General features: G+C 40.8%; 1 protein-coding gene across 1 annotated transcript in view; it reads right to left on the bottom strand.

The window, feature by feature from the left end:
• The window catches only part of Diaph3 (diaphanous related formin 3), a 454769-nt gene that overhangs the window by 414630 nt on the left and 22255 nt on the right, over positions 1-17884 (bottom strand). The window contains exon 2 of the mRNA XM_021202828.2: positions 15008-15040. Within this exon, the coding sequence (XP_021058487.1) occupies positions 15008-15040 (33 nt within the window). The remainder of the gene's footprint in view (positions 1-15007; positions 15041-17884) is intronic.

Below are 17884 nucleotides of genomic sequence, written 5' to 3' on the forward strand. Positions count from 1 at the left end.
TCTCTCTCTCTCTCTCTCTCACACACACACACACACACACACACACACACACACACACATCTCAGCTACTTCTCCAGCACCATACCCGCCTGCATGTCACCATACTCCCTGCCATAATGATAATGGACTGAGCCTCTGAAACTGTAAATGTGCCCTGAATTAAATGCTTTCTTTTATGAGTTGCCTTGGTCATGGTGTCTTTTCACAGCAATAAAACAGTGACTAAGACACCCTTGCTAAATGCTAGTGACATCCCCCCACACACACACACACACACACACAGAAATATATCACATTGGGGATGGATCAGAGAGGCAGGCAGTTAAGAGCACTGACTGCTTTTCCAAGGGACCCGGGTTCAACTTCCAGCACCCACATGGCAGCTCACAAGTATCTGAAACTCAAGTTCCAGAGGCTCTGACTCCCTCACACAGCTTACATGCAGGCCAAACACAAATGCACATGAAATAAAAAGTTAAAAATATATGTACTATATTAGGAGGAAAAGATGTTCATTGATCACCTCAGGTGGGATAAGCTAACTCTATCTGAGGCACAATCTTAACAACAACTATATTCTAACTTCAATATCCTCAAAATCACAAAAGGGCTTTCCAGCTGTTAATCTACATTTTATGAATTCTGTAACTTAGTCAAAGGCGCCTTTGAAAATTTATTGCCACTCCTCTAAAATAGTTAATCAACTTAAATATTTTATTCATATTTAACTTTTACATTTTTTTAAACTCGCTAAATGAGGAACATCCTTAATTATGCTCATAAAGCTCCTTTAATGGCTTGAAAAAAGGCTCATATGAGCACGCATCCTACACCCAGTAGTTCTGTTCGGGAACTGTCTGTGCAGACCCTACAAAGGGAAGAAAAGAAGCCTGGAAACAATTACAACAGAATTCCTGTCAAAGGGGCATGGTGGGGACAGATATACACTGTAGGGTTTCAGACAACAATAGTCTAAACCAACAACATCTTAGCTTAAAGCACAGCAAAACCAGATCCATTATTCTACACTGCTTCCTATATCTGATCCAAGAACCTACAGATGACTTTATGTCAGGACACTTGAAGGATATGGACTATATAGCAATAAATGCTAAGTATGAAGATCTTTCCAAAATACTTTTGAATGACAAACATAAATATTAGTGATATACATATATATGTATTATGTAGCTATATAAACACATACAAGGAAAACTAAAGTAAAATGGAGCCATGCAAATATTTAACAAGCTTTAATATATATGCCCTACTGAACTAAATGAGAGATGAAGACAAGTCTAGTTTTAAAAAATATTGACTATAAGCCATATTTAGAACTTTCTTAATAGCTATAATGTGGTTTGAAAACATCTGATTTTTGTTGGTCATGAGTAAAATAGTTTGTGATACTGGCCTTTGTGTTTTGGTTTGGTGCACTAATAAATGTTATTTTTTTCCCATATTCACAATATAGAAAAACGCCAAATTTGTCTTAAAGTTTAACAAAAATAAAGATTCAACCTTTCTAAATATATCATAAAATCCTCCCTAAGTTACCTGGTGAGGCACAGGCTCCAGGTTAAGATCCCTACCTGGTAGGTGGATGCAGCATGCTAACAAAAACGATGGTCAAAGGGAAGAAAGTCACTCACGTTCTGAGGCCATCAGTGAAGCAGGGGGAGGGATGGAAGACCTGTGTGTGAGACCAGCAAGGAGTACAACAGGCTGTGCACTCTGATGGCTCATACTCAAAAGGAACTGGGAGCTTTTGAAGGAAGAAGCCACCAGGGAAATAAAGCCATCAAAGACCTTCTAGGTTCCAATTAGAGAAAGAAGGAAAGAAAGCATTAGACGACTTTTGAGTCCCAGAGGGCAAAGTAGGAGGGTCTGGGAAGTCTGGAGGAGTTGAGAAGAATAAATAGACCTGAGGAGAGACAGCGGCAAAGGGGTTCTTACTGGGTATAGGAATTGATTGTGAACTCTGACTGATGTTTATTTGTGTAAGCTGAAAGCTGACCTGTTACTTAACTAATCGTCCTGAATTGTGATAATTAATAAAAATCAAAAATGTATCACAAGGCCCTGTGGTTTAGACCTCATCAGGGTATCTCTCCCCAGACTGCCATCACCCTAGTACAGGCCCTTTGTATCACTGATCAGCATCCAAACAGTTCTCCGCTTCTCTATGCCCGTTAATCCAATAATCCCCACACTTGATTTTTATCTTACTAAACACAAAGCAAGTTGTCACCCTCACCCCTCGCAATGTTTCCCATCAGTCAAAAGATTACGTTCAAATGTCTTAGTATGAGTCTTATATCAAGTTTGACCCCAACTTTTCTTCCTTACCAAATAATCTCTTTACCATTCTCCACCTACAACATGAGATCTAGATTTAATGACTAATGCAATCTCCTAAACATGTATGCATGTTCAATGTCATCTCTTCCTTGTATCTAGAATTTATCATATCTTCTTTGCGTAAGTGGTTGTCAACTCAATCTTCAGCTCTCAGTTTGTGGTACAGTTTATATAGTGGTCTTTCCAAGAGATACCCCCAGATCTAGAGCTTGCAATTTCATGGCAAGTATATTAATCTGAATCTATATGTTAGCATATGCACTTACTAAAAAAGGCAATAAATCATGAAGAAAACGGTTGGTATTCTATTCACAAAATGACCCTGAAACTTAACATGGTTTTAAGCACACAGGGAGTGTACTGGGTGACTATGAGTTTTACATTTTAAATAAGAAATCCATACTAATCCCAACACTGGTAAATCACAGCATGGCCCTCCTACTCAAAAAAACTCAAAAGAAAAAAAGTATAAGGAAGCATGATGCAAGCGAATAAAATTTGTAATTTGAATGTCTCACAAACGCACGTGTTTTAAGGTTTTAAGGTCATGGCAAAGGTAGGACCATAAGGAACCAGGACCCAAGCAAAAGTTAGGTCACTGGAAGTACATTTGAGCTCCTTCTTTTCTCTTTGCCTCTTGACTACCCTGGAGCAAAAAGGCCCCCTCTTATATATACTGATGCCATAGGCACTGGGCTATTTCAGGCCCAAAGCAATAGGCCAAGTTGTCAGGCAAATCTCTCAAACTGTGAGACAAAAATGAACTCCCTCCTAAATGAATAATCTCAAATACCTTGGTATAGTAACATAAAACTACCACCACTAGTAAGGAAAATATGCACACGAGACACACTAGAGCACGAAAAACCAACTTAATACGCCAAAATTCTAACTCAAATAATACTTATACATGAAACGAAATGTAAATTACCTCTGTAAATATTGCACTTTGAGTGACATAGTTCAGTATTACACACGAATATCATCTAAAGATATCAACAACTGCTTCCTAACTACCGACTTCAACTAGCAATCCATTTTGTTCATACCTAGGAAACAAATTTATTATTGGGTAAAAGTGCACAGCTGCCAGTCTAAACTGCAACCTATCCTTCACAGCTCAGCTGAAAAGTCATCTTCTCTGCAGTCTTCCCAAGACCAAGTGGACCCTGCTACTTCCACAGCCACAGAATCTACAGAATCACAGCAGCATCCACTATCACACCACACTGCACATCCTGAGTGCCCAAACATTGCCCAGCGTTCCCAGGCGGAGACATTCTTATAAACTTTTATATTCTAGAAGAGTACTAGACACTCAATAAGTACTTAATGAAGAGGTAGACAAAAAAAAATGAATAAACAAGTACGCACACTCATTACGTCTTTGTTACATCTGAAAGCTCTTGATCTTATCCCCACATTTCTTCTGATTTGAGAAGATGCTCTCTAAATCGTTCCATAAATATTTAAAAATCCTAAGATAGCACTTAGGAGCCACTGCTGAAAACCTAAGCACAGGAAGTCATAATTAACTCATATTAATGGGTTCTGAAAGGCCCACCTGACTAAGTAAACACTTGAGATCATATAGAACTTGTTTCAATACACATAGAGCCGCCCTGGCCCATGCTGATATTTCTCCTTTACCTAAGAGAATAATCCACATACAGGTTGGCAGAATAACTACGAAAATAAAACCACACTTCTATCACTTGCTTTTAAGTTACAAAGAAAAACATAAAAATTTAGTAAAAATGTAAAATGAAGTTTCCATAGAGAAATACTACCCTACTAGGCCAGTAAAATAATTATTAGGCTGAACCCTTATATATATTAAAGTTAACAAGAACTAGGCAGAAATTCAAATAAGTTGAATTAAGTTTTCTTCCTTCCTACAAATGATATCTACTTCCACATATATCTCACAATACCTAGAATATCTCATGGTAGACTGAGCCGCCCTACAAAGCTACACGTTTCTAGGAATGTTTTTGGAGGGGGAAAAAAAAGCATATAGAAAATACTCAGAATCTTCAGAAGTGGTCTGGCAACAGAACGGTCAGAAGCAAGGGACCAGAAGAAATGAGCTTCTCAAAGGGCTCATGAGACTCGTCCCCAAACCAAGCAAACTCACACTGGCTCCAAGAACCTCGACTCCATGGGAGCTTTAAAGAGAACCGGGAACCACAGCTGTAGTCAGAATTATGAAAAGACATCCTTAGAGAAGTTATTTTTTCTTACATCCAAAACAAATCGTATATCCTTTACCTGTCGACATCTTCCAAATATCATTATTCTTTTGGAATACAGATTCTTAGTTTTATCTGAAATGTTGGAAATAATTGATTTCCCATCATAGTTCCTTAGATATAGTAGGCCATCACAATTACAAAAATTTTCTCTGGGTTATAGTCAACAGCTGTGATACCATTTTAAAAATGAGACATCTATCCAGAGACGGCTTGAGAGACAAAATAACATCGGCTCCTGGAGTTTGCACTTAGCACTCTCAGCAGGGAAAGGAAGATTATCCCCCAGCATTATAAGGTTCCTCATGGACATGTTCTCTGGGACAGGCCTGGGACATGTTCTCCTGGCCACCACTGTGATTGTAACCAGGTCACTAGAACTCTCTTGCCTCTCTGTCCCCATCATGTAAAATGTTAATAACAGTACTAGGACACTTAAGTGAGTAGCATTTACATAGCTAGTACATTCTAAGTACAAGCTAACGATTACACTGTACTAAATGTATATTTCATTTGGGGGAATAATCATAATTCCCTAGTTATGAATTTTCTTTAGTTTTTTAAAATTGCATCTTAAATGTATTTGGAGCACAAAAAAGCCAGAAGGCCATAACAGCAGGATGAGAACATGTATTCCACTGAAGAGCTCTGAGCCTCTATCATAAGCTTACAACCAGTTACCATATTCCCTAAGTAACCATTCTATTACTTGAAGAGCCACATATTGTCTGAGGGCTTTATATCAAGTTACAAAACAGGACCCTGCTCCAGAAGGCTTATAAGTCATGTTAACAAGCTAAAAGAGGAGTCTCGTTCCCAGTCCTATAGCAGCCCTCACTCAGGGGTCTGCCCTCCCACCTTACCCCCATCCCCTGGGGACTCTGGCAAATGTTTCTGTGGACGGAGCTTTCCTCCATCCCTGCTCCATCCCCATCTCCTTGTGTCAGTCATCTGTGCCTAGCAACACTCTCTACCTGAGAACTGAATGGACTCACTGTCTGGGAATCAGGTAGTGAATTTTCATTCTCTCCTGTCTACCATTACAATTGTCTCATAACAGACCATTTACAGGGGACTGTCCTCTCCCTTATCCCCATTCAATGGGGACTTCACAGAAGCCACATCGGACAAAGTGCGGAGAGTGACACACAGACTTTGGAACACTCAGTCCTAAATGGGAGGTTTTCAACAAACCACTTCCCCCAGGGCTCAGGGAACTCTGCAGAAGAGGAGTCAGGGAGACTAAGTCAGGGAGAATGAAGACACCAAGGAAACAGAACCTTCAAGACAAAACAGGACACAAATTCAAACTCCCAGGCTGTGGCAGCAGTCGGAGTGCTGAAAGAGGAAGACATGAGTCTCCATCCCTAACTCAGAAGCTACCTCCAATCGGCAACTGCTAGACAAGGAGAAGTCAGTTTTCTCACAGAGAATACAAACCCCACTTGAAGACAGGCCCCATGCCGAGCAGTAGATGCCAACAGCAAAAAGCATAAGGAATGGTATTTATGGAGATCCTTTGTTGCACAATGCTTTCTTTGGGCATTTTTATCCAAAAGACATTATTTGTCTTTTGCTTAATCCATTATGGTTTTTAATTTTGTGTTTTTTTTTGGGGGGGGGGTTCTTGTGCTTTTTCTTTGTTTTACTTTGTTTTTCTGTTTGCTTTGTTTTATTCTGGTTTGTTTATGTGTTTTCTGAGAGAAAGGCAGACAAAGGCAGCATGGAGTTGGATGGATGGGGAGGTAGGGAGGAACTGGGAGGAGTCAAGGAAGGGGAACAGTGGTCAGAATATTCTATAGGAAAAAAATATTTTCAATAAAAAAAGCTAAGGTACAATCTATAGACAAGAGACACAAATAAGAAATCTCAAATGGCGTATAATATGCACAATTCAATCCAGATAGGTAACTGATTGCCGTGCAAGCCACAGCTTCCTGGGAGAAAGAAGAAGTCCAAACAAGTGAACAGGAGGCACTGCAGAAGGAATGTGGAGAGTCAGGAAATACTCAAAAGGGAACACTGGGAGGGGAGAGACTGGGAGAATAAAAGCAAGTGGCTCAGTACGGGGACACGGGACGGGTCTACGGAAGGGCCCTCTAGTTCCTAGAGTAAATGGGACAGCCATATGAAGGTAGCCAGTAGGTCGTCCCATCAATTTGTCTCTCCCGAAGGAAAGGTCAGAGGTATCCATGGCAGCTGCAATCTTCAGAGGCGATCATCCAAGTAAGGCACCACAGAGAGAGGAGAGCAGGGGCTGCAGGAGGAGGCTGCAGAGATAACACTTGAAGACAGGAAGACAAAACACACACACATAATAGAAAAGGAGAGATCAGAAGGGTATGAAAGTGGGAAATTTGGTCTCCTGAGGACAAGAAACCTCTATTCTTCAAAGAGAAAACCAATAATTACATCAAGTAATATAGATAAACCTAGTAAATTAGCAAGAAGTAAATAATGACTAATAATATGAACTTGAAAAAGTCCTTTCATAATGATGACAAAGTCACACCTATGCTGTAAGATCAGCCCTCCACAGGCCAACAGCTGTAGAAGAAAACTTGGCTAAAACTACAAGTTGGGGTTTTTTTTGTTTTGTTGGGGGTGGGGGGGCACAGTTCTTTAAAAGTATCTCAGGTCAGCAAGACAGCTCCACAGGTAAAGGCATGTCCCACCATACTGGCAACCTGAGTTCAATGCCTAGAACCCACAGGGTAGAGAGGAGGGTCAACTCCCGCAGGTTATCCTATGACCTCCCATCCCTGCTATGGCACACATGCATGTGTGCTCACTCAAATGAAAAGACAATAAATAAAGGGCATATTGCCTCTGTGTGGACCATGGACAGATGTGCGCTTCTTGTTGTCCTCTAGCCAAGGCCACAGCCCAGCTTCTTTCTCACTAAGCTTGGCCTTTGAACTCTGGAATTCCAAAAGAAGAAAAATGATATCCTCAGGATTCTACCTGAGTTGTGCTTGCAGAGATGCCTGTATTCTGTGGACATGAAGAGGCCACACACCTGCCTCCTTACTCCTATGGACAGGGTATCCACCATACCCCTCCCATCCCTCTCCTCCCAGGTCCTTGGGCTCAGCTCTTGCCAGGAAAGGGGGAGACTATAAAAGAGGAAAGCCATGGCTTTCATGTTCTCCTGATGTCCTGATCCTCAAAGTATACAGGAAGATATGCAGGTTCTACACAAGTAACTGAGCAACTGTAGATTTGGGTATCTGCAGGGTTACTTGGAGCCAATCCTAAAGGATACGAAGGGAAAACAACATGCTCTTACCTGCAAAGCTCAAACACAGAAAGTAAAGGTGACAGAAATGAAAGGAGAAAACCCCAAGATGTTAGAAAACCACAGATGGAGAAAACACAGGCACCAACTCTCAGGATGCATGTACTATCCAGACGCATTCAGCAGAAGCAAAATACACAAAGAATACACACCAAGACAGCCCACAATGTGACACATAAAGCAGAACCCACTGGGAAGGCGGGAAATCACACACACTATAGCCTGTCCACAGAAATAAAAAAATGGATGAAGACGTTAGGAAAATTCCTACTATTTGAGATTTAAAGAATAAGAGACTAAAAATGCACCCATAGTTCAAAGAAAATGTTCACTAGGAATTACAAAATATTTCCAACTGCAGAGTAGTGGTGGCACAAGCCCTTAATCCCAGCACTCAGGAGCAAAGGCGAATCCTCTGTGAATTCAGGGCCAGCCTGATAATCAGAGCAAGTTCCAGGGCAGTCAAGTCTACCCAGTGAAACTGTCTCAAAAACCAAAAACAAATTTCCATCTGAATGAAAACGAAGTATCTAGTTATCTTTTCTGCTATTATGATAAAACCAATGCAAAGAAACCTGGGGAAGGAAAGGGTTTATTTGACAAAACAATTGCAGTCCATGATAGAGGGAAGTCAAAGCAGGAACCAAGAAGCAAGGACTAACACAGAAGAAAACCTCTTCCTGCTGGTTCCTCATGGCCTGCTCAGCTTGCTTCCATATACAACCCAGGACCACCTACCCAGGAAATGGCACCACTCACATGGCCTGGGCCCTCCTACATGAACCACTAATCAAGAAAAAGCCTCCACAGACTTGCCCACAGATGGAGGCAAGTTTTCAAGTACAATTCCTTCTTCACATTCTAGTAGGTATCTTGGTCCATTGAAGGCTCAAATGTCCCAGTGTAGGGGAATGCCAGGGTTGTGAGGTGGGAGTGGGTAGGTGGGAGTGGGTAGGGGAGTACCCTAATAGAAGCAGAGGGAGGGAGAATGGGATGGGAGTTTGTGGAGGGGAAACCCAAGAGAGGGGATAGATAACATTTACAATGTAAATAAATGAAATATCCAATTAAAAAATAAACTAAAATAACTAACCAGCACATGAAGACATCAATCAGCTGACAGACACTATTACATTCCTCAAACAGAAGCTTAAAGCATGAGGTTTCTATATGAGCAACGAGTATTTTAAGTTTCCTCCTTGAGAAACAAGAGAATAAATTTTAAAAGACAGAAAATAATTTTTAAAACCTAATATATGTATAGAAGTGAACAATAACTGTAGTCACTAGTAAAACAGTGGTTCTTGGAATAAACAGTAACAGTGATACACTTCAACCAGACTAAACAAGAAAGAAGAAAAATTAAACAACACAAGCTATCATTATCAGGTTTGAAAAAAGATAATACACCCTACATTTAAAAGGTAAGAAAATACCATAAGCAACATTAAGTCTGCAAATTTGAAAACAAAGTTTTAAAAAGAAATTCTTTGAAAGATAAACTAGCAGGACTCACTTAAATGATAAGAAGTGGATTACCTGAATAGATGTTGATTTAGTAATAGATATTGCAAACAACAATAGAACTAAACACAGACTGTCACCATCACCAGGCATCAGGGGAAACTGCCCATTTCTACGGTTAAACATATACTTAGCACATGATCCTCTTCTAAGCAAATGTCTACTAAAAAGAACAATAAGCAAATGCTCACTGTGACTTTATTCACAAAATAACCCCAAAGGAAGAGCCAAGTCTTCTGTAGAACTGTTAAAACAGTGAGGCAAACACAGTGCAACACACTGTGAGATTCTACTTATGTGAATTCTCGAGCTGAACTGTAGCTCAGATACCTGATAAGTGTTAGTCAGGACCTATGATAGAGGAAGAATGGTAGCCACAAATGAGTACAGAGGTAACCTTTTGGGTACAAGGGTGTTTCAAATTGTGACTGTAGTATATGCATAATTATAAATATTTTCAAATATCAGATTTTAACCTTAAAACTGGAATATTATATTATGTATATATCATGCATCCAGTTGAAACATGCAAGATACTTATCAAACCTTCTTTTATATCTGCATTGGTTTACTAAGCACTTTTACTTGATTGTCCCTTGAACAATACCTGTAAACAGATATCAAATCATGAAAGCTAATTACTTAAACTGGCATCAATAACTGGGGATAGCTGTCATTGTAACCTATCTCTCGACAGGAAAACCCCAGGCAACAAAGACCAGACACTAATGGTAAGGCTTCATGACTTCCTCCAGCATCGCTGCAGGCCAGTATTTGTTTTCTAGCTCTAGCTGCTATCTGTGGGTCATCAAACTCACTTAGTGGATTAGATCACCATTCTGTTTTTTTTAAGTATTGGAGAAGAGTGAAGAAAAGTGGGAAGAAATAGAGGAGAAAAGATCAGAGTTCATTACACTTAGAAACAGCACATACTAGTTATAGAAACTTTGGTTCCAAGTGAGAATCAGCCTGTTCGCATGGGCAAACACCCTACTAGGGTCCTAGTCAAAAAGATGTCTGAATGCCATTGCTACAATTACAAATGGGTAACGGAAAAGAATGTTAAATGTGAATCTTTATAAGGTGGCAGAACAGAAATAAGGAGTCCAGCAGAGATACTGAAAATGGCTGTGGGAAACAAGTGGAAACTTCCTAAATGCGGGAAGACCTCAGTGAAGGGCCATCTGGGTAATTCAGCCTGAGGCCCAAGGCCAGGTCTTCCTCCTTACCCTCCCATGCCCAAAGCCTACTCCCCTCTCACCCTCCCGCCTCCCTACTTCTTTACTTCTGAGGAAAACCTTACAAGCACAAGTCTTCAAAGGAAACAGTGCTACAATGGTTCATTCCTTTAGCGCCTGCTCTCTTAAATGTGGAAGGTGTTCACATCTGTTTTTAAAGGACACTGCCTAAAGTTTACTTAAGGAGAAACCAACACTGCAATCCTTTGTTCCTATAACAAGGCTGCTGCCTGCCAAATTCAATTCTGGTAACTCACCAAATAGCCTGGAAATGAGAAGTACCCTCACCGACATCTAACAAAGCAATCTAAAGGGATGAGATTGTTTTCTTTGTCTGTAGGGGAGGGGTGTGACATGTGCACTCCCGCAGGTTCACTCACCTGCAGGTGGAGACCAGCAGCTGAGCTGCAGTGATTTCTCCATCTTTTGTAAATCCCAAGGATTTATCTGTCTCCACCCAATCTCCCCCCCCCCCACCGATTTTGCATCCCTGGCCCCAGAGTTAACTGACTTGCTCTCCCTCCCCCAACTTTTAGAGTGCTGGTGATCTGACTGCAGAGCTTCACACTAGGACAGGAAGCACTTTATCCCAAGGCACTTCCCTAGTCAAAGGGCAGAGTTTCTAACCTTAGCGCTGCTACAGTGTCCATGTTTCTAAGACACTGTTTGTTGCTTTAATGTAGGACCACAGAAAAATATCCTCCTGACTTTTCTCCTGTTCAGCCCCAAAACAACTATTCACATTAAGAAATTCTGTGTAAGCCGGGTGTGGTGGCGCACGCCTTTAATCCCAGAACTGGGGAGGCAGAGGCAGGTGGATTTCTGAGTTCGAGGACAGCCTGGTCTACAAAGTGAGTTCCAGGACAGCCAGGGCTATACAGAGAAACCCTATCTCGAAAAACCAAAAAAAAAAAAAAAAAAGAAAAGAAAGAAAGAAAGAAAGAAATTCTGCATTAAAGAACACATGCAGAAGCCCAAATGCTTTGGAGAAGCCCAAATCTAATTACAACCATCCTGCCAGTGTGGCATCAAAGCATCAACAGCAATGTGCCCCTAAACTCTAACATGCGAGGCGCCCTTTAAAGAGCCCTCAAAATACCCACAGCCCTATCATAGTTCAGCCATCATGTACGCACCGCCCCTGTACAGCCCCACAGCAAATGTGGCACACTGTGTTTCTGTCTGCACACCAGGAGGCAATTATTAAAGGAGACCAGAGGACAGGCAAGCACAAAGCTGGGAGCAGCGCTTCAATCCACTTCAGACTATACAGAAGCCACCAGAACCCCAAGAGAAAGAAGAGAAGCTATAACAAGCTGCGCTTTACAAATACATGATCAAGCAAGTGCTTAGCTTATCAAGGCCACTGAGCATGGCAGGAGGGAAGCTCTGACTGTCAACAAGGCTCTCATGCCTCCAAGTGCACGGCTCTTTCCCTGTATCCATCACTAACACGGAAAAAAAGGAATCTTTTCTTCTCCTGTTCCAGACAGGAATGCTCATTATCTTCCTCAAAAACAATGGCCAGTTCATCCTTCTCCGAACCACTGCCCCAGCCTTCATGGGGAACAAGACAAAGCCCAAGATCAATAGTGTCAGGAGAAGCTGCAGTCAGGCACCCAGGTGAAGAGATGAGCTAGCCATCCATGTGCAGAGCTGAGATGAAGGTGGGGTCAAGGCAATGGGGACCAAACAGGTAGATGGTCAGAGTAACTGGAGTAGGGCCAACATCAGAGAAAACTGTAAGGCTTGCTACAGAGCCGAGATGTGGAGCTTATGCCTGTAATCACATCCGCTCTCAGGAGGCTGAGGCAGGTAAACTGCTTTAAGTTTAGGATCATTGAGGTCCAGACTACCAAAAAAAAAAAAAAAAAAAAACAGTAAAAGTCATGTCAGGTGTTTTAGAAAAGTATGAAACATGTATTGTCTCACTGTCTCTACCTTCCAAAAGTATAAACTGGTGAGAACAGGAAACAGTGCCACATTAAAGATGCACTTAGCTACCAAATATTTTGATATTTATAGCACTAGGATGTATGTTGTATACATGTGTAAGCATGCATGCATGTACATGAAGACCAGAGATCAACTTCAGGTGTGTCCTGCTAGGCTCTCCAGCTTAATTTTGAGACAAAGTCTATCGCTGAACCTGGAGGTTACCAACTAGACTTTCATGGGTTTTAAAGTTATCTGCCTGTCTCTGATGAGGTGACAAGCACACAGCATCACTTGAAGCTTCTCATACAGGTGCTGGGATCCAACGCAGACCTCATACTCACACAGCAGGCAATTTACCAGCTGAGCCATCCCTTTATCTTTAAACAATGTGATAAGATTTTTGTTCTACTATGTTTTGTAACTTGAACATGTTTGATCCATAAAGCATTATGAATGAACCTTGAATTCATTACCCTAAAATAAGAAAGTCATTCTTTTTTAGTTAAAAATTACCACAGACTATTCCAATTATTTGAAATACCAAAAGTAGGCAAGTCATAGAATAGCCTGATAGCTACCCAGAGCTAGTCAGCTGGAGGGAAATAAGCAGTGAGTATTTACAGGTACAGAGCTTTCTTCCAACAGTCTCGGAAATGTTCTAAACTAGCTTACAGTGGTGGGTAATTCTTGTGAGTATGCTAGAAACCTCTTAATTATAAACTTTTAGTGGATGAAATGAATGCTATGTAAATTGTATCTCAATAAAGCTATTACAGCATGGTACATTCTCATAAAATCCAAATATAAAACATAAAAATTACAGTTGGTTTTACTGCTGACTTTAAGAAGTCATTCGTTTATGGAGGCTGAGTATGCATCTTAGTGGTTAGCATGATTATCCTGGGTTCAATTCTCATCGCCACAAAAAAAGAGAGGTGGGGAGAGGAAGAAGGTATTCGTGTAAAAAACGAAGTGAGAACCAGCGCAGTAAGAGTATGGGACTGAAGAAAGTAGAACAGCATTCAAGCTATAGCAGAGCAGGACCCCTTAGACAAGGTACTAAACCCTTCTCTGCTTCCATGCCCTCGCGTAAAATAAAAATAGCATCTACTGGACGGGGAGAGAAACTACTGTACAACCTACGTCAGTGTTCCAGATCATTCACTTTTCAAAGCACTAGGCTGGTCACGCTCCACCTGACGGGACAGTCAATGATGGAATGCATGCAGAATGGCATATACTACACAGCCTACGTGTGCAGCAGACCATACCATTGTGGTTTATCCAAGTTTATACCTAAGGAAGAAGTCACCTAGTTCTCTGGGTGTGTGTGTGTGTGTGTGTGTGTGTGTGTGTGCGCGCGCGCGCGCACGTGCATGCACTCACACTGAGGTCAAAGGTGAACCGCAGGTGTCTTCCTCCATTGTTTCCCACCTATGACAGAGTAGACTCTGAACCTGCATGTCACAATCCAACCAGACTAGGCTGGGTTTTAGGGTCAGCTGCCTGGTGTCAGGTGTCATGACTATGCACAGCACTGCTGAGAAAAACTCACATAAATACTTTTCTTTTTTAGATAACTATACTTAAAAAAATGTTTCTCTTAAGATCCTTACTATCCGGGAAAACATACCAAAACTATACTTCAATTTTTAAATTGTTCATGTCAAGATCTATGTCGCTTTTGTTTTCACACACCTACCTTATCTAGGTGCTAAAGCCAGCACTCTGGCTACTTAAGGTGACATACATCCTGACTGCACTCCACTTTACACTTGCTGTCAGTGATGCTGAACACCAAACCTGGCCAGTGAGGTACTGGCTGAGTTTTTCCTTAACTGTGGCTGGTACTGTTATCATGCCTTTACCAGTAACTTGTGTTTGTGTATCAGAAGTGTCATTCTCAGGAAGAATCATCTGACCACACAGCTAAGATGCTATTTATGTAGATGAAGCCCTGCTACTAACCTGAAAGTAAAGCAGGCATGCCTACTTCCCAGTTTGAACTAGAATTTCTCAAACACATGCATGGCATTCAACCTGGCTTACTTTAATTAGCAACTACATTTCTCTCCCAATCCACTGTGTCCTTAGCTGCTTTTCCTACCTCTTCTTAAAATATGCAACTCATCCTCAAAGAATGAGAGCTGATTTGAATGATTCAAAGTTGACTAACAATTTGTAATTAAACAAAATTTTTATATTAACATATTGACTATCCTTTTCACAGCATACAAGCAACAATTTAATGCATTTTACCAGGTCTAGCACTTATGTTAGCATTATAAACACATTCTTAGCACATGCTGGTTTTGGCATTTTCAAAGATGTTAATATAGCATTCTAAGAGCAGTACACAGTTAAAATAACAAAGGGAAAGTTGAAGATAGCCTTACCATATCATCTGTCAGTGTTCTAATATTTAAATGCTGCAAATGAAAAATAAAAATCAGTCAGTAATTTATAGCAGATTTTTTATTTTAGTTAATGAGTGCATTCTACAATGCTAACTTGAGGTAACTAAACTCCTGACAGTGCAATAAAAATATATTATGTATTGTTTTAATCTATTTGTCAAGAAGACAGACAAAAGTTACCCTGTATGCAACAGTTTTAAATATTTACTAAAATCTCTTGGTTTTATGAACCTCAAATTAGAAACCTAATAGGGGTACAATAAATATATTCTCTCAATTAATAATTAGTACTATTCAATATCCAGACTCATACCGTAATGATATAAAAATTTAAATATGACTTTCAGAATTTTCTTGTACTATAAAATGCTGTAACTTTAAATTTACCATTAGTATGCAGCAAAATAGATAATGAGGTACTTTGCTGGCTTAATGAACTTAAATAATTCTAGTAATGATGAAGAGTGTACTGGAATGATTATCTGCATCTTTAACAACACTTTGATTTATCACCAGTGGTGACAGTAGACACTTTTCAATTTCATTGTAGCTTATTTGAGACCTCTTTGGCTGATTTCCTTACTAGACAAACAAGGCCACTTTAGAAAATGAATAAATTAGTTTCACACAAAGCATAGTTCTAAAGAAAAAAGTATTTAGGAAGAAAAATATGTTTTAGTCATCAAGGGCAGGGCAGCAATTTGTATTCAGGTAGTTATATTCAATTTCCAATTCTCCTTCCTTATTCTTTGGAGCATTAGAGCTTTCAAAGACAGAAAGGGTCAAACATTTTTAAACAGGAAACTAGATCTATTCATTCATGGTTATAAGGAAGATGTGCTAACAATTGTCATCTAACATGTAAGTGTTACATAGTTAAATCTGACATTTATTGAACAGAATAAAATTTGCACTCATTTTGATCTACTGAAACAGCTTTATATTCATTACTTTACCATAATGATGATCTCAACTAAAAAATGTGTCAGTGTAAGTAGTACCCCACATTATCCGCCTTTACCAACATGTCCCTTCCTAATGGGGGGGGGGGGCAGGGATGTACCTGAAAGAAGCATAAATAAACTGTGTACACCAAGAGAAGGTAGCCATGTTAATGACCATGATCAGTCCTGCCACTAAGTCCCAAACTCAACACCTGCTGGATTAAAACAGCTTACTGTGACCTAGGAAAGGGCAGTGATAATGCTGAACTATGTAATACTGCTGAAAATCTTGTATAGGAAATACAGTTCTTAATACTACTACTATATATTAACAAACCCTTAAAGTTTACCACCACTGCCATCCCAGAGACAGATACTACAATACCAAAACTAAGCAGTTCTCAAAGAAGGTGTGTGGGAACTAAAAGGGGGGGGGGGAGGATGGGGGAGGGATGATAGCCCGTGCCCTGCCAGAGTTCCTCCTATGGTCTGGACAGGCAGACACAGGAGGGCTGCCAGAAGCTTTCCACTCCACCCTGGGTGGGCATCTAAGCCACTGACCCCACTCGACAGGGGGTGGGGACAAGGGGCAGCCCCGACCAGGGCCCCAGACCGATACCCTGTAGCCCCAGAGTGATGGGAGAGAGGGCTGAGGAAGAGAAGTTCCCACGCTTTGACTGAGGCACAGGAAGGCCTTCCATCGGGAGATTAGGAAAAAGCCTATCCCATCTTCCAAGGGCCTTGAAGAACAGAGACAGTCTACGGTTTTAGATGCTTTATTATAGAAAAGCAGCGGGGAAGACAAAGGTTAAAAGAGAGAGAGAGACTGGCTATGGCCAAGAGGAGAAAGAGGGAAAGGAGAGAGAGAAGAAAGGCTAGAGAGTAAGAGGGAGAGAGAGGAAGAGAGAGGAGAGTAAGGGGAGTAAGAGGAGAAGGAGCAAGAGAGTGAGGAGGGCCAAACAGCCCCTCTTAAAGTATCCTGTTAGCTTTTCTGTTGCTAGGTAACTGGGGAGGAGTCTAGCCTGAAGGTCAGAAGCCTGGCACATTGCCTATGTGACTACTAACCATGATTCTCTTGTGGGGGCTGAGGGGGGGGGGGTGGTAACTTCGACAGGAGCCAGAGTTCCAGGAGACATGAGAGAACTCCTTCCATCCCATGTAGGTGAATTATCACCACCAGGTCCAGGGTTCAGACCTCAGCTCGACTGGAAGCCAGACTATCTTTGCATAGCCCAATGCCCCACAAAAGTGCAAATCCTACCTTCCAAAAGAACAGGTTTATGCACACTGACTTTGGTTAAATAAACCTACTTGCTATTATTCTACAATAGGAGGTATTACCACAATTACAACTCAGCTGGCTCCTAAAGGGGGTCATTTCAAGCACCTGTGACAAACGAGGATGTATCAGGTTTTGAGAGTAGCATGTCCTATGGTCTAATTCTTAAAAAGCAAAGTCAAGGAAATCAAGTATAAAGCTGAAATCCTATTTAGAATAGTACACAACCTACTGACCCAATGGTAACACTACCAACAGGAGTTGTTTCTGGAAAACACCATAAAAGTGATAGGGTATCAGATATCCTGAAGCGTGAGCCACCACATGGGTACTGGGAATTGAACTTGGGTCCTCAGGAAGAGCAGCCAATGCTCTTCAACACTGAGTCATCTCTCCAGCCCCAAGTGAGAGATTTTTAAGAGCAAACAATGAAAATAGACAATTTTAAGAGATATAAAAACTTATACCTATAGAGGAGCTATAGAAGATCACTAGTTGGTGGTACCTGTAATCCAATCACGTGAGAGGTAAAGGATAAAAAATTAAGTGTTTAATAGCCAGTCTAGAATACATAACAAATCTGAGACTATTCTGAGCTATAGGAGACTATGTGGTTGTTTTAATTTAAAAAAA

Source organism: Mus pahari, chromosome 8 (genome assembly GCF_900095145.1).
Source record: "Mus pahari chromosome 8, PAHARI_EIJ_v1.1, whole genome shotgun sequence".
Lineage (NCBI taxonomy): Eukaryota > Metazoa > Chordata > Mammalia > Rodentia > Muridae > Mus > Mus pahari.